Below are 18,305 nucleotides of genomic sequence, written 5' to 3'. Positions count from 1 at the left end.
TTCATCTTGCTAAACTGTAATGAATCAATGCAAAGTGCTTGACAGACTCAGAGTAATTCCATATTAATTCCTACTTGCTGAACACACGTAATGAAATACAGTACTCCTCTGTCTACGTGGGCTGTGGAATAAGCTCTCCTAATTCTATTGCTGCTTGTTAGGTCAATGGCCACATAAGCTGAAATTTCTCCCAGCATGACTCGCAAATTCAGTAAAACTTAATTTACAGCCATATGCTTTAGATCCAGACCGACAGCTGGCCTATGGTCGGATAGGGCCGACACTTCACTACTCATTTTTGGGTATCTACTACCACCTAGAGGAAGAGCACTGCATTACCCCAAAACAGCAGCACGAAGCCGAGGCTGCTGCTATTCAAATAAAGAGTGTCAAACACAACAGATGGCCTTACTATCTATCTCTAGCCCTGCTGCCCGTGCCAGTGCACCGCCAGCTCCTTACAGACCGAGGATAATGACAGCCTTTCAGTTCCAGCAGCCACTACAATCTGCCTTTTATCTCAGACAAGGGAAAAAAAAGAGATTTCCTCTTAAAAATCAATAGCTGCATTTCACTGACTATTCTTAGATCCCAGTGCTAAGTTTTTCCCTTGTTTATAAAGTGGATCAACCATCTCCAGCAACAGCTCACTCTGCCATGTACTCATGCAAAGCTTGTATGCAAATCCAGGTGACAAGATGGGTCTGGCTGTATCTGGATAAGAGGAGGCTGAGGTGAAGACCTCTCAGCCTCTCCTTGTACTGGAGATACTCCAGGCTTCCTCATAATCTTTGTGCCCCCCCCATGGGACTCTTTCCAGCAGTTCCCCTGTGCTTCTTGAACCAGTAGTCAAGAGGGTATCTAAGAAAAGACTCACCAGTGCGGAGGCTTTCAGTTGAGATGGATGCTCAACAATGTCAAGGCTCGCCACAAAAACTCTACACAAGAGCAACCTCCAGAAAGAGATGCTACCTTAGTGGTGGTCTGCCCTTAAATGGGATCTAGGAGAGGTGGAGTCGAGCTCCAACCCTTCCAAGAGCACAGCTGGATTACCTTCATCTGTGCTCCCGCAACTGACTTGTCTCTTGCCTCAGATAGTTAATCAGAGGTTCAGGCTGTGATCAACAGTTTACCTTACAAAAGAGTACTCCAGAAGCAGCCTCACCAGGCAGAGAAGAGGGGAAGGACCACCTCCCTGGACCTGCTGGCAATGCTGTTTTGAACGCACCTCAAAGAACATGAGCTGGCAGGAGCAACGCTCACATCAGCTCCATGCCAGCAGGACAGCTACAGAGTGCCAGCCAGGATGCTCACCACTTCCTGTCTGCATTGTACCATGGTCTGATCCTCTGCAAGGAGGCTGGTGTTTCTGAAGAAGTCTCCAACTAGTCCTTCAAACTTTGCAAGTTCAGACTAGGTACTTGAGGACTCTGGACAGACTCGTGTTTCCATCCTCCCAGAAGGACAAAAATAAAACAGCAGAGTTTGTGGATAAGCACTATGTGACTGGATTTAAAGAAAATAAAGAAAATAATAAAATACATTCCTTCCTTTCAGAGCTCTGAAAAATTATCTGGAGGCTACTCAAGCCAGGAAGGAGGTGCTCTCCCGACATGCAGCTCTTCAACCAGCTAACTCAGGAAAACAAAAGGGGGGGGGGAGGAATATTGAGCAGAAACCCGAGCAGAAGATAAACTCAAGCAGAGGGAATTTCTTTTATGTTCAAATTACACGACATGCACAAAATACAACCGCTTTTTCATGAACTTTGACGTGCTTGGAAAAGTGTGAGGCAAATTCTCTTCAAAAAGAGACAGAACTTGAAGGGACTATTTTCCTGTGAGTAAAGAAACAGTAGAAGGAAAATTAAGCAGCCATCACATCCAGACATAAAACCATAACAATTTTTAACAGAAACAACCCTGTATCTTCAGTTCTTCACCACAAAAAAAGACCCCAAACTCTTCTCTTTGAAATACAAATACACCCCTCTGTAGTGTCTTTCAGGACTAACTACCACTAGAGTTTTATATCAGCACCGTCTGGAACACTCTCTGATAACAAGTCAACACCACTTTGCACACGTCAAGCACCACGACTGGGAATAGAGGGAAGATTTCTAAAAGGAGTGGAATGACAGCAGGGAGAGGGAGGGAGACAGTCCTCAGGCAGTTCTCCTGTGTGCAGAAACCTTTGTCTCAGGGCCTCATCTGGCAGCTGGGCCTCCCCACCTTTCACAGCACATCCCAAGACACCAGAATGAAGCCAGCAGTGAGCAGCACTTGTCCCAGGAAGGAGAGGACCACGCTGACCACTTGGCTGTGTCTGAGTACATGAAGCTGAGCATCTTCGCAGTGCCTTACAAAGGAGAGCATAGACAACAGCTCTGTAGGCCAACCAGACAGGCATAACAACATCTCATGGCCATTTTGCTCAAACCTACCAACATTGGAATTAAAGCACACATATGAAGTTAATGTCACAAATTTAAGACTCAACAGCACAAACTGTCTCAGTTTCCTTGTGGATGGTAAAATCAGCACACTATGAGTGTGTGTAAATAGGGCCAGACGGTCTCTGTAGTCACTGCAAGAACTTTCAAGAATTACTAAGCGTTCTCTTAAGGAGATTCAACATGACAACTTCTTTGACTATTCTGAAGACTGTTACTCATTTATTTTTAGACTAAAAGTTGTTTCAGTAACACACAGAAGTCACACCTCACTACCACCGTACTTCAGGGCTGAGGCCATACGTGGTTTCAGTTGACCACAGATTTTTGCTGAGAGAGAAGCTCTGTCCCATTTTGCTCCTCTCTGCTCAGAGCAAGAGAAAAGCAAGAACAGCTGCATTTTAATACAAATACTCAGACAGTAAAACCACAGGCACGGTAAGCTGACGACAAACGTCAAGCCAACACCAACGTATACGTGACTTCATAGCACAACACACAGGATTCTGAGCTGCTTACAGGAGATGGGTTCATCCTACCCACTCGCCACAAAGCTGTGCCATCAACTAAAACCAAAGTGCTGGATCCCTACACAGTAACTTGTGGGTTTTACCAGAGCCCACAGTATAAATGAACACAATTTATGCATGTTCCAACTTTTCTTTTTCCTTTAAGATGGTTGAACAGTATCATCTATCTGAGCTAACAGAGTAGTATGCCATTTAATCATTAGCTTCATGGACCACAATCATTAAAAAAAAAAGAAAAAGAAAAAATGCATCTGACATCAACAAAATTAACATTTAAAAAGACAACTGCTTATGCTTTGCTATACTCTCACAATGGATAGAACTGGAAATACCATCTGCCGTGAAAAAACTGAAAGGAAAAGAAGAAATTACCAAGCGTTCCATCTCCTGCTCCCGAAGCCGCTCTTCCCTCTGCCTCCGGTGATAGTCCATGAGGTCTTCTCTCCCTGAAATGGAGCTGATGCTGTTCTTACGTTCTCTCATAGAAGTCTGCAGTGAGTTTGGTGTCTGTCTGTAACTTTCCAAGTCTGCATCATCAAATTCCATGGAACTGGTGGAGAGGTTTCTCCTGACAGAGAATGATCTGTCAAAGTCCACAGGGGAAAACGAACTACTGGGACTCGTTCCTGAGAGTCCAAGTCTATCAAAATCATCAGGAATATATGGGGAAGAAGATGCTAAAAGCATTTTTTTAGCAATTCGAGGGCTTGCAGGAACGCTAAGAGTTGAACTAACATAGGGATTATTCCCAGAGAACGAATTTGCATGTGGTAAAACCCCTGAGCTGCATGAAGAAAAATTCAGGTAATTATCAGCATCTAAAACATTCTGAGGTAGTTCCTTTTCTCCGAGTTTTTTCCTTTTAGTATTACCCAAAGAGTTTCTTGGAGGCAAACTTAACGGCATCAACTGGCTTTCTGTTGATTTATGAAGCCTGGGTAGGGAACGGCTGTACATTCCCATATGACTTAGAGATCCACCAGAGTATTTCCTAGGGCGTGAGGCCAGAGTCTCCATCATCACATCCTTGTGTTTAACTGGCTTTGCATGAAGGACCAGACCATCTTCAATATTCATCCTCCGACCTTGCTTTGGACTAGAAGGCATGCTGGCTGCCCCTGAATTGCTAACAGGGGAAAGCATCAGTTCGCTCCCTGAGCTGCCATTCCACATCGTAAGAAGAGAGCCTGAGATCTTCTTTGCTTCCAGCATTCCTGGCAAGTAGACATTGTCATACGATTTGTTTTTCTGGCTATACTTAGAGTAGTAAAACTTATCTGCATGTCCAAGAGCTTTTTCATTTTCTCTGTTGGCATGAATGTCAAAGTCTGTCCTTCCTAAATTGTACCCACTGAGGGATGGAGATGTGCCCGACAGGGAACTCAGATGCTTTACAGAGAAGCTTTTATCTGGAAGATATGGACTTTCACAAGGGAAGAGCTTGCCTCCTTGAATTTTGGTAACAGAATGTATATTTTTAACACTAGTGGAAGGACTGGGTTTAGCCATCATAGGTTGTGAAAGGGTTAAGTAAGAACCGGCACAGTCCCCGTTTGCTTTAAATTTGAGACTTGATGAATATTTCTTCGTGTTGAGGTTTTCCATAATATCCTGGAGACCGTTTTCAAGGGAATTCACCACAGAACCCTTTCCCAAACTAGCATTTTGTAATTCCATCTGGTTTTGTGTATGGTTATACTCTGCCATAATCTTACTGGAATCTGTAAGGAAGAGAAAACAGGAAGAAAAAGTTCTTGGCAAATAAGTAACCTCTTGTATATGTACGTCTGCATATTAACTTGAAAAGAATGCTTTTCCTAAACATTATCATGCTCGTAAAGAATGTCTCAGATCATTAGAGAAAGCAAGGTATAAGCAATCTTCTAATCTCTAGCAAAAAATGTAGCATAACAGAACAAAAAAAGAGATGGACTCATTACCAAAAATCACATCACAGACCAGCAGTAGGGCCGGGAAGAGATCGGATTCTTTGTTGTCTCATCCACTGCAGGACTTTGAGCCTTTGTAAGCCTGAGCCTCATAAGATGTTACTTTCCTGAATTTTTACAGCTGAGGAACTGAGGTACACAGAGAAGATACAAAGCTGACAGCAAAGAAATGAAGTGACTGCAGTTCTTTCAGGATACAGGTACTGTTCTGGGTGACTTTTTCTTTTAACTTGTGCAGCTAATGCATTTGAGCCCTCAATAAGGCTCAGTTCAAAGCTCACTAAGCATTGGTAACGTTTCTGCTTACTCTGAAGTCTGCCATGCAAAGCCTCGTGGAAAATCAGCACCTGTTTTTAAAGGTGCTTCAGCTCAGCATTCTGATGTTCTTAAAATAAAAAGCTGTGCAACTACACCTGCAGAGAACATCTGAAAGGACTGTCCCAAGCAAGTATAACATTAGGATCCATGAACAATAACAATCATATGAACGTTTAAAAACAAACAAACAAGCAAACAAACATGGACAGGGTTTTCAACATGCAAGCCCACTACCTAAGCTTAGAACTGTAACTTATATGCTGGTGTTGGACACAGACAAGAAAAGGATTTTGTTGCACTGGATGTTATTGTTCAGTGACACATCAAGCTCCAGCCTACAGCTACGAGTCCCACTCTGCAGACAGCAGATAAAAGAATTCAGCTCCTGACAGCATCAGTCACTGCAGGAGATAAACGGGCCCTTGATGTAAAAATGGCACCATAAACATTTCCAGCAGCTCCCTGGATGTGCCAGGTTGTGCTTTGAGCTAATAAGGCAACCACTCTTCAGTGTCAGTTCCTGCTGTGTCCCTGAGCACAGCTTCTGAAACGTGGGTCAGCTCTGGGATTTTCTCTTGGCTGTCACATGTCACCAGTGATACCAAACCATCTCAGGAGAAACCTAATCTCAGAATGTCTGAGACCCTGCAAGAGAACCTAACATCCTAACCTGTAAAGTGTTTTTAAAACCCTCTGAGGTGATCCTTTAATCCTCTTCTGAGTATCACTTCAAGCAATTATACAAACCCTGACACAGAATTTGGATTTCTGCCCCCCACTGGAACTGAGATGATCCAGTTTCACTGCAGCTCACACTCCACGTGGAAAGTGGCAATGCATTCTTTGAGTGAGTCCGTGTCTCTGGGACCTTTGTTGCTAACAATCTCCTGGATTACTGTCCTGGACATCATTCAATATCTACCTGTTCAACATGCTTCTGGAAATGAGTTCTCACTGTACACCACGTATGGCGAGTCCAAATGCATAACAAAATATTCTCCTCACTTCCTAAGGAACAAATCTGTACATTTAAGAACAAAGGTAACCATCACCAATAACATAATTCAATAGGCAGAAAAATGGTCAAAATTATGAACACAAAGTCTTCTTGTGCATGTCATATCTGCCTAACCATGTGTTAACCACAAGTCCTACTACTGTCAGAAAACGTTATCTTGCAGCTTCAGGTCCAAACCTCAGATTTATCACTGCACAGAGTTTAGTATTTTTCTTACACTGACTGATTTTATTTGCTGTAATTTTAACACATTCATTTTGATGATACAATTAACTTGCCTTTGAACGAGTAAGTTCAAAGAACTCTGTCAGATCATCACTGCTGTGAGTCAGCTTTTTATAATGTGCCATTTTACTTGGCATTTTTAACTACTTTCTTAAGTTTTGATGAACAGCAGCGATGAAGTGTCAATGAACAAAAGGAGGGATGTGACCATATTCAAGACAAAGCAAAGCATCTGAAAAAGATTAAGCACTCATCATATTACTGATGTTATAAGGAAGAAACTATAAGAGATGTTGGAGAAAACAAAGCACAATGTATATGACTTGTATGCTTACCCTTCCATTGTACAACATAACCTAACTTCCATCTTCCCTCTTCCAGATCTCTCTTAAAGTTAACTGAGAGTTAATCTCACATCAAGAACGTACTGTCCAAACTGTAACTTGAACACAGCTGAATTTCAACTGGCTTTGCATAAATTCCACTGACTCCTATGTAAATAGCTTAGCAGACACATTAATGGGACATTATAATTGTTTATTACTCCCTTGCAACACCAGCGGGGCACATCTCATTCTGCGAAGAGAGACTGCTTTTGCCAAAAAACAAGTTAGCTCATGGAAACTTTCAGGCTCGTTCACTACAGCAATGAAGGGTTCATTGTACTTTAAATACAAACATGTATAATAAAAAAAGGTCACAATACCTTCATGTACTCATGTGGATTCAACTTTTCTCTACAGTACCTAATGCAAATTCTGCCAAGTTTTCAGTTCCTATATAAGTGCCCTCAGCCTTAAGGTTAAATCCCAACTGGACTGCAGCACATGCTTAACTGAACCTTAACTTCTTCCCACAAGCCAGATCATGTTTTGTTTTGTTAATTTGCAAGGTAATGCCTGGGATGAGGCTTCATGAATAAGCCATGATTTGTTATATGTTCTATCTTATGCTGCCTTCATAGCAACCAGGGCAAGGAGCTCCAGCCCATGAACTGTGCAGGATTTGTCCTGCCCCAAGGTCATCCCAAGCTCATACTTGGTAACCCTTCAATGCACAGTTCAAGGTTTCTCTGCTCAGCAAAGCACTCACAGCCAGGGGCTATACAGAAGGAAATTCTTTTTTTCTTCTTTTTTTTTTTTTTTTTTCCCCTCTCTTCTTTTTCCCCTCATTCCTTTCCCTTTCTGTCATTCCCAAGTTCTTTAGCTGGGGGTCACTGATTTATATTCCAGCCAGACATTAAACGGATGGGGGAGGGCTGGCTGGCTGTAGTGTATCCAGCTGTGGCCCTGTTTTGGCTGGTGAAATGAGTCAGAGACAGAAGAACAGGGCACTGATCTTATCTATGTGTAAGTGGAAGGAGAGGACCAAAATAAATAATAAATCGTGAAATACCTCAGTAAGTTTACAAAAAAAAGCCTTCATTTCTATTAATTGATTACCTGACCCAACATTCTGAAAGGATGAGGCGTTGCTTCTGTTTGGCATCATATTCGTCTTCTATGTGACAGTTAAAAGAAACTTAATTTTGACCTGCAAATAAAATAAAGAAGAAAAAAGCACTGCTTTAAGAAAGGTATTCTGAGAACATCTTTCAAGTGCACAGCACAGACCAAAACTGACTTTTCTTCACGTAACATTTCCACATGCAACTCAAAAAGAAACAAGTCAAAAGATGTTTAGAAAGTAAGTGCACTCCGTGTTTAATGTGGAGGCTGTGGAAAAAAGCGACTGGGGGTGTTTTATCAGTTTAGAAGTCCATAAAATTTCATTTGATAATCTGCCGTTATCTACGATCCCTGACTCTGTGCAGGCAGTTACTAGTCACAGCTCCCGAGCTCTGTTTGCATTCCTGTGGTTTCCTTAAGAAATTGTTAGGAAGGTTGGACTCTTCTGCAGAAGATTTTGAGAGCCATAAGCCCAAATTCAGCCCACGCAGTGCCAGCATCCTGCAATCATGATGAAACCTACATTGAAACAGGTATGCAACCCAAAAAACATTTTGGCAAGACTTGATTTCTGAGATTCCAAGGGAGCCGAGCAAGGAAAGCAAAGAGGTTCTTTAAAGTTTATTAGAAATAAATACATAAATTGATGCGGCTGCAAGAGAAACTCGGCTTAGCAGAAATGCCAAAACTGTATCCCAGCCACTAAAGACTAAAATTAAATTTAAATCCAAATAGAACGTCTCAAGAGGGTTACTCTGTTTATGAAAGGTTGAAAAATAGGCTTTAAAGGAATTGAGGCCAGCGACAAAATTAATGGTGACTGCCTGTAGGTCCTCTGTGTTTTAATTCTGGGTGAGCAAACAGAAACATGGCAGAAGAACAAGTGAGGAACGGAGACAGATGACTGATGCTGCCTACAGATGAGCCACCTATTTGTCCTCGGTGGTCACAGCCTCAGCATTTCAGGTCTCCACTGCACAGAATCTTCTTGCCATGCTTTTTCACTGGAGAACAGCCTTAAAGCTGCCTACCATATCCCTCTAGAGAGAAGCTTCCTTGCAGCAACCTCTGACTTTCCCCCACCCTGCTGCTCCCCTCCCTTGCTGTGCCAGGCAAGCCCTGCCCCTCCCCTCTTACTTCATGAATCACATCTGGGCTGATCTCACTTCACAGCACTTTCTCTCACTACAGAGGTCATTCCCCACTCCTTCTAAGGAGAGAGTTTCCACTCTGTCAGGCATCTCTCCTCACAGCAAGAGGCCGCCTTCACGCTGACAGCCCTCTCCAGGAACAGGAGACATGGGCACTGTGAATGCAGCGCTGCTCTCAGAAGGCCTCCGCTTGGGCCTGTGGCACCATAGGTTTTGCATGCTCCAGGGCAGACGGTGTGAAATAGCCTGGAAAGCAGACAGTTTTCCAGCCACAAGTGTCACGTTCAGTGGGCAATTTTGTTGACATTGAATGTCTGCCATCCCTGAGACCCAGACCTTGAACATCTATCATCCCCTAGACTCAGTAAGGTCTCCCACCCCATGGAGAGATCCCTTCCTGCACTCCTTGCCTCCTCTTATGAGTGGCTGGCAATCATGAACTCCCCCAGCCCAAAGCTCTGAGGCCTTAGAGGCTTCTCCACCAGGAAGGACTAGCTGGTACTCTGTCTTTTGCCTGCTGGCAAGATGTTAAGCAACAGGACAGAAATGCCATTAAAGCAGCTGCGACCTTCCCATCTTTGCACAGTGTGTGCAAGCAAGGTGCTGTAAAAAGCCATTTTCAGACCATTGCTCCTCAAAAAGGAGGTGGACCTTAACCTTCACAGCACAGGTACAACTTCACATAGAAAACTAGTGACTTGCAACCTTTCACACTGTTCTGTAACAGAGAGCGTAACTGTATCATTGATCAGAAATCTAAACTACAGACAACTTGGAATGAAAAGACAGAGGAAAGGGTTGCTTTGAAAGGAAGGATGAGAAATATCTCTAATACCTTTCTGCACCTCTAGCATTACTGCTTTATGATTAAGATGACTGGTAAGATCACTAAAAACTAATTTAACAGCCCATCCCTTCTACCCTGTAAGATGATAGCTACCACTTGATCAATACACAGCTGAGAGGAAAGGATTTCTATGTAATTGAAAATTCCATCTTCCATTTGGTGAACTCATTTTGCCAATAGTCAAAAGGAAGAACGTATTTTTTAAGGTTAAATATTTATGCAGCTTCAGTTCCAGTTTGAGAATTCAATACATAACTCTCTCCTCAGAGAATGAGAGATCAGAGAGGTGATCACTTAACAGCAATTGGACCTGGGGAGAGAAAAACCAAAATTTTTCTACCGTGAACATAAGCAACAAACTTCAAATGAACTTGGGAGTTAAACTAACAGCTCAAACCCAATCGTTCTTCTGCTCACACAAAATCACACTCTTTCAGGTCAGGATTAAGCAGGGCCTCATCCAGCAACCAGCAAGGCTGATCCTCACAACAGAGCACACACTGCACTCAGCCTTGTCTGGAATGAACTAAAGTGACTTCATCTGGGATTTATGGTCATCTGAAGTGAATGTCGACAGCATTACCAATCACGTTTCATCCCTGCAGTGCCCAGGCCAAATTAAGTTTTGTTTTACTAACAACCAGGAGACACAGTGATTCATGGCTCAAACAGGCGGCAAGACAAACAAAAGATTCCACTTCTAAGGTATTATAACACAGGGTTTCTTTATACCAAACATCCATCCACTCAGCTGAGCAAAAGAGATCTACAGCTCCACATAACACAGGTACAGCTTTGCACAGTGTTTATTGCAAACATTTAGGGTGGTCTTTCCTCACTGCGTGGACTCCGTCCCCTTCCTTCAGTCCAGCCTGAGCTGACTGCCTCAGGACAAGCTGCTGCAGCACGCTGGTCACTTTTGTGTTACCAGCAAGCCCCTTGCAGTGCCTCAGGAATAGTTACTGCGTTCCTCTGACTGAAAATAAACAGCCATTTTTAAACAAAGTTCTTAAAATTGACCATCTGCTCTCTCAGGCTTCTCTGCACTTCATTGTTTCTTCATTCCTGGTTTCCCAAACAACACCACAAGTAGCTCCCGGCAGCTCCTGTCCCCTCTCATGTCCCTGACATTTCTCTTCAGGAGCTCACACTGCAGCAGCATATGGTCACCCATGGAAAAGAGATGAAACTCCACTGCGCTCTGGAAACAAGCAATTTTTCTGCTAAGTTTTCCCAACCCAAACTAAATTTGATGAATGACTACCCATGGCTTCAGTGCCTGGTGTTGCAACTTTTACTGTGGAATAGATCACCTGTACCCAAAAATGGGCTGCTCCCATCCCAAGTCCATTTACTTTTTTTCCTGCAGAATCTTAGGACAACGCACTTGTTCCTGATTAAAGCAAGACTCTTACTTCCTCTTCCACCCTCCCCCCTCATTCTTTATTCATGAAAAATCCTGATAGGCTTGCTCACATGGATAGGAAAATCAACTTTATGGAGCTCTGTAGTTTACCTCCAAAAACAACGAAGTGTAAATCAGCCAGTCCCTTAAAGCCTGCTGTCAAACAACAGCAATACATTCACAGCAAGGCACTTGCATAACTCAGCTGAAGCTGATGTTATACCCAAGACCTAGAGAATGAGCTCATACTTAAGAGGGACCATGGCCACCTCAGCCAAAAGGAACTCATCAAGGCTGCTATCTTAAAGTCCACTTAAACATCTCAATTTCCTCCTTCTCCCCCACAACCTAGTACAACAGACCTTAAGCTACAGCTAATTTCCTGCCAGCACAGCCCTGAAAATCTTCCAGTCCCTCACTTTCCACAATATAGAATAGATTATAGCCTACATCATGTCAGTGTGACTGACCACAAGGTCTGGTTATGGAGCTTTTATTCCCAATGCTCACTCTCTGGCACATTCACTAGACTAAATACATTAAAAGGCAAATATCTGATTTGATGAAGTCCTTCCCTTGTAACCCTGCAGGTTTCCGATGCGGAAAAAGGAGTGGCAGAGGAAGTCACTCTTACAACTTATCTCTTCCTTTGAGAAATCATTGTGCTGGATATTGGAGAAGGAGCAGAAAAAGGGAAATGCAGCAACAGAAAAAAATCCTACACAGTTTCATCCTCACAATAAACCACATGTATTTTTCTGGTGTAACTACACCAATGATTCCAAAAGCTGCACCAGATTGCACAACTACTCAAGATTTTTTAATTGTTCTGCCTTAATGCATAAGCATAAGTCTCTCCTTTATTAGGGCTGATGTAAATCATTTACTCTTTCCAGTAAACTGAAACCACACATACATTTTTATCAGGTCAGGAAAGCTGACAGTTTTAAACACCCATCAAAACCAAAAAACATTTATTGCCATTTAAGTACCACAGTTTGATTGCAAATAGAAGACCTTATTAGAATGTCCGCGTGAAAAATTCAGTGCAAATGGTGAAGCTTCATTACAGAAGTTGCACTGTAACATCTACTCTTACCCCGAATTGAAATCGTTCAAGTTCACATCTTAAAGAACCTTATCTCACTCCTATGCACAGGCAGGATAAGAGATCAAACCACTTATTCAAACAACATTATTTCAGCAGACATCCTTATCCCTCCCTTACTTCTCGATCACACAAACCACTGTTTCATCTGGATTTGCTCACTGAGCTAAGCAGAGGTTAAGATTGCTATTTTAAAAGGAGAGTTTGTTGTTTTCCGCCCAAACAAGATCCACCAAGAGGCAGAAATGTTTTAGAAGAAATTCCTGTTAAAACAATGAACTCCTTTCTTCGTGCCGAAAAACAGGGCTGGCAAAGGACAAGCCAGCCTCGAATCAGCTTGGTATCTCTCTGGCAGTAAAGCCTAGGAGCCAGCAACCCGGCTCACACCAGCCTACCACCATGCACCAATATCAAGGAGCTCCCAGGCCTTTGTCAAGCACTGTTTCATCAATTCTGCTTTAAAAAAAAAATATTGAGCGTGCTAAATCAGGATGTAAAAATTCACACGGACTTGGCAAACAGAGAGCTCTGCTGGTGGTTAATGGCCTATGGCTGCTTGTATCTAATTGCACAGACTAACAAAAAACAAACAACATCTGGTGTAGCAGGAAAAGTACATAAATATGTTCGCTTTCCACATCTGAAACCCAGGAAATGCAGACTTTCTTGATCGAAAATTTGAGAAAGGAGGGTGGGTGAAAAAAAATTATGAATCTAAATGCATATGCCATAGAGGAGCAAAAAGTCTTTTAAGAGAAGATCCTTCCTTCCTAACCTGACAGGATACATTTGCTGTGAGGATGCCCCTAATACATTCAATAAGAACTTGCCATAGACAGCACGTGAGTCCCAGAAAATCTAAGAGGCTAGAAAAACTACTCAGAGCAACTCCTAAGTTAGATTTATCTTTTTTCCTCTGAGGTTGGGGTAGATGCCAGGTTGCTTGTTGGACATCCTTACCATTTTTCCCCTATCTTCCCATTGCATTTTCCCACTCTCTCAGCCAACCTTTGCCCATGATCTGCTTCCCTCTCTGCTGATTTCTTTCACTGCCACTTTGTGCCTGTCAGTTCCTTTGTTAATCAGCAGCCTTCACTGCCCACTTACTCTGACAGTTTCTCTTATTCCATTTGTCCCTTTCTCCTCAATTTGTCTCCTTCCTGAGACGCCTGCCCTGTATTTCCAAACATCCCCTCCAGCTCTTCAGCAAGTCTCCATTTTCCAGCACTCTCAGTGCGGCAGAGATGCCCCCAAACTAAACACATCACATCACAATAGCTCGGCAAACCACATCGTGACAGTGGCAGCTGGAGAAGCTTCAAATTGTCGGGATGTGCCCGCTGCGGGCAGCAGTGCTACCAAACCGCAGGCCTGTCTACATGACACACCACAGCACATATCAGCAGGATTTTGTTCCCTTGAGTGAGGAATACAGGTGCTATACCTGTAGTTATAGCACTTAATATAATGAAGGCAGTTAGCTAAATAGTTTGCTGAAAATCTGATCCCGCTTGCATGAGACTTGAGGAGGAGAAAAACAAGCCTCACATTTATAGAATCCCCTCCTACACTGAGGTGTGTGTGTGGAGGACCTTCTACAGGGAAGAACTCCCAGATTTCCTCATTTGTGCCCCACTGCTCCGAAACAAAAGCTGAGTGACAAGCATCTGCTCCAAGCACGCTAAGCAGGGCATCACCTTACAGCTGGTTGGCTAATGCACTGGGATGCACTGCTTGCGGTGCTGGCTGTTCTACACACCAGCATTATCTGTTTGCTTTAACAAATGAAGATGGAGAGTATGCACTACACATGCAGTGAGCACAGCGTTAACTCTTTCACCAGCAATCAGCACTTTTCCCCCCACTTTCATTATTACAGCTGTTCTCAGGATCTTGAAGCAGAAAAGGCAGACCAGACCTCCCCATCTAAAATCCCCTGGTCCTTCTGATCCGTAACTCAATTCTCCTGGTCCCAGCCAAGGCAGACCTGCAATCTTCATCCCCCCCCTCCCCACCTTAACAAAAAATACTCTAAGTCTGGACTTTGTTCCTTCCCTGAAATGGTCAACTTCACACACATTCAAGAAACCAGTTGCTGACGGTATCCGGCAAGCCCTGATAAGAACCTATTTGGAAAAAAATGACTGCTCTTCCTGTCCTGGATGCTGTCAAAGGTTTCCATTCTCTCAGTGAGAGCATGGACACACAAAAGAGCCAATTTAGCATTTGACAAAACGGAAAGACATTTCTGGAGCAGAAAAGGAACCACTTAAAGCGACCATGGGAAATGTATCAGTGGCTCCAGTAACAGTTAAGTGTTGCTATCTGAAGCCTCTAAAAGCTAACACTCCCTCAGCTCCCTCTGACAGCACAGGTGAGGACTCCCGTGCTCTGCTAACTTCTTTTTCTCCCACATCCTTTCCTTCTTCTAGAGCAAAGCAAGCCCACTTCCGTGCCAGCAATCCCACCTGGCTTTACCACACCTTTCCACACCCTGCATCTCTTCCTTCTCCCTTATTTATCAGAACCGTGAGGGCTTGGGGCTTCCTACCTTCCTCTCTCCCCCAAATAGAGGTGTACACACAACACAAATCAGTCGCTGCCCTGTTCCTATGGGCAGTGCGCCCACCAACCGCCCTGGAGATGGCACGCGTGGCATCGAGGTGCGCAGCCACGGTGACAAGAGAAGCATTTGACAGAAAGGTACTGGAGACAAAAGCAATGTGCTTAAGCTCACGGAGGCAGAACCCCATCCCTCCAGCCTTTATGCAAGCACCGCTAGCCCGTTCGCACTTCTCCACACAGTGAAACGTCTCGGGCAGTTCAGAGGTGGGAAACAAAACGCAGGGGAGGATGTGACCCGTCGGCTGCCCTCCACGAGGGGGCCGGCTGGGCTGCCCGGCTCTCGCAGGGCGCTCAGGTGCGAGGCTGTACCCGGCTGTGCCGGCTCCCGGCGGAGCCCCGCAGCCGGCAGCCGAACAAAGAGGCACGGACAAAGAGCGCCGTCCCCGCGCCAGGTACGAGAGCGGAGGGAAACGCGAGGCACCGAGACAAAACTACGCCGTCCACCCGCGCACCCACCGAGCCCCGCGGGACGCCGGCCCCGGCCCGCACTCACCACCGCCGCCGCGCATCCCGCCGCCGCTGCCGCCCCGTCCCGGCCCCGCGCCGCCGCCGCCGGGAGCCGCCCCCCGCACCGCGCAGCACAGCCCAGCAGCCAGCACCGCCCCCGGCGGGGCTCGGCCGTGGGGTACCCCCGCGGGCGGAATGGTTCGCTCCCCGCAGGCTGGGGTCGCGGGAGCGGGGCAGGCGAAGAGGAGCCGGAATAGGGGGGTGGGGCTGGGAGGAGGCGATCGGGAGAAAAGAGCGGAAAGAGCGATAGGGCGAGGGTTGGAGGCGGCCGGCTGGGTCCTGCCCCGCCGCGCCTCCGCAGCCGGGGGTAAGCGGCGCGGCGTGAGGGGCAGCGCTGAGGCCGCCCGCCAGAGCGGTCCGGCCCCCGGGGGCCGCCGCGGGCGTTTTTCGAAGCATAAATATTAATCATGAAGCAATTTCCTGCCCGTGAGATTAGCTGAGCAAATAGGGCGGCTACCGGGAAGGCGCGGGCTTGCTTTTCTACGCCTGGGGACGGGGGTGCTCTTACCTGGGCTCTCCTGGGAGCCCTGAGGGCAAGGCTGCACCCTGAGCCCCAGGAATGAAAGGGGCTTCCCTGGGGCTGAGCCTGGCTGCCACCTGCGGGACCTTCCAACAGTTTGTCCCCACCTGGAAAAACACCAGAACCAAGCACCACGTGTGCACGCACACGCTTGTGGCCTCCTGGAGAGGCCCCACGTTTCCACGAAGGCTGTGCGGCTGCTTTGCCCTGCTAGCTGTCCCAGGGCAGGGAGCCCAGCTGACCCAGCAGCCCATGGACCTGCACACGAGGCAGGGTGTGTGCACTGAAATGATGTGCCCAGCCCACAACATGTTTGTCCAAGAAGGCTGGGGACGCTGGTCCAAGCAACTCCAGAGGACTGGGAGGCTGCTAAGTGATAAGCAGCAGGGCTGCCGCTGTCACTAGGGCAAACCAAGGCATCTCTGTGGTCTCTGAGACCTGCAAGAGCCAGACACGCAGCCAGCACTGTTCCTTCAGCATGTATGCACCCTCAGCTTCATGAAGAAAACCTTAGCAATCAGAGAACTAACCCCATCCCATGACATGGGGGCAGCAGGCCAGGGTGTCCTGGATAACAGTCTCGCTTAGCACAGCGTGGCCTTGATGCCCTGATGCTTCCTGTTTGTGTCTCAATAAGCAAGAGAGGACTGTGCACACACCTACCGCACAAGGGCCTGGGGAGCACCCCACAGACTTGACACACTACAGAAACTGCATTGGTCCTGATTGCAGCATTAGTTACGATCTTGCATTTTCCAGGGGATATTTGACTTGGCTAAAACAATCACTTTATCACCATATAAACTCAGTAATCACTCTTTAAAATCTCAAATCGGTGTTATAACACCCTCAGTTCCTGAGAACACTAAAGAAGTAATGGCTGACCTGGTGTCTACTGCAATTTTCATAGAAAACGATGAGCTTTTAAAATGAGTTAATCCAAGAGACCAGAACCTAGCTGAGCTCTCCCCCTGTGATGTCTGGGGGCTTCATCTACTGCTTGTGTTGAACCTTGCTCTTCTGCTCTGTCTCTCGCCAGACAAACAGTAAGTCCAAGCGGTTAAACAAATAAAGCCACGTACACTTCAGGAATGCAAAGTTAAGGACGGGCTCACAGCTGGAAGAAGTGGGAATGGCCTTTAACAGTGCCTGTAGTCAGAGCCAAATCAGCCAGCCCTCTCTTCATCTCAGGGTGTTTTCTTTTGTTATTTTGAGTGGGAAAACTATAATAGTAGTCTGCAAAAACCTCCCTAGGGAAAAATGAAGCCTAATAATATGGAAAGGAGTAACTTACAAAGGTACAAACCTTTCCTCTGAATGGATTTAGAAATGGCTGTTGGATTGTTCCTGTGGTTAGCTCCTACACAGTAGGTGGGATGTCAGCAAAGCTGGATGAGGCTGAGCATGTGTTTCCCCTCATAGATGTAGGTAGGTCACTCCAAAAGAGGTGCCTCCTCTTTATATCTATGGAAACTACAACACATACAAAGTACATTTGTGTTTGATAGAGTACATTCCCTGCTACTAAACACTGTGAATTTTCTCCAGCAATGAACAAGAGTCTGTATGGCATACTTGTAAAAATCTACGTGGCTGTCCAGAATGTGGCTCATCTTTCACATTGTTGTCACCACCACTGAAACACACTGCCTGTTTGATCTCTGCAAGGTGGAATGATACAAAGATGGTAACAGATATTCAAAAGTTATTTATGAGAAAAGACTCACCGATATGGATGCCTTCACTGGGAAATCCTGAGGCAGTCTCCACCAACGAGCAATCTCCAAGAGATGCTGCCTTAGTGGTGGTCAGCCCTTAAATGAGGTGTAGGGGAGGTGGAATCAATCTGCACCCCTTCCAGGAGCACAGCTCAATTACTCTCACCTGTGCTCCCACAGCTGACCCAACACTTGCCTCAGCTGATTAATCAGAGGTTCAGGCTGTGATTACCAGTTTCCCATACACTGTCCATCAACATTCAGCAGGCACTGATGAATGCCAATGTCTGCAATTTTTTTCTGCATGAAGGAATTCAGTGACACACCTTTGCTAAGCACTTCCACATCAGATGTTATTTTGTCAGACTGCTCCTCTGCTACCATCTGTCACACAGCAACTGAGTGTATTGTAATACTGATGGGAAGGTTCAGCCTCTCCTACTGTACCATCAACACCCACCACTGATGTTGTGGGTTGAAATAG

At 45.4% G+C, this 18,305-nt stretch overlaps 1 protein-coding gene across 6 annotated transcripts in view; it reads right to left on the bottom strand.

Annotated features, from left to right (window-relative positions):
- PHLDB2 (pleckstrin homology like domain family B member 2) overlaps positions 1-15,682 on the bottom strand; it is a 64,453-nt gene extending 48,771 nt beyond the window's left edge. For all 6 annotated transcript variants that reach the window (XM_072351294.1, XM_072351313.1, XM_072351329.1 and 3 more), the window contains exons 1-3: positions 15,570-15,682; positions 7,935-8,025; positions 3,355-4,703 (exon numbers count right to left, since the gene is read on the bottom strand). In XM_072351294.1, coding sequence (XP_072207395.1) covers positions 3,355-4,703; positions 7,935-7,983 — 1,398 coding nt within the window. In that variant the 5' untranslated portion in view covers positions 7,984-8,025; positions 15,570-15,682. The remainder of the gene's footprint in view (positions 1-3,354; positions 4,704-7,934; positions 8,026-15,569) is intronic.
- Between the last annotated feature and the right edge of the window lie 2,623 nt (positions 15,683-18,305).

This window comes from Excalfactoria chinensis, chromosome 1 (assembly GCF_039878825.1).
Source record: "Excalfactoria chinensis isolate bCotChi1 chromosome 1, bCotChi1.hap2, whole genome shotgun sequence".
In the NCBI taxonomy this organism is placed as follows: domain Eukaryota; kingdom Metazoa; phylum Chordata; class Aves; order Galliformes; family Phasianidae; genus Excalfactoria; species Excalfactoria chinensis.
Note: the sequence above shows the minus strand (reverse complement) of the source record. Positions and strands in the feature narration are given on the sequence as shown.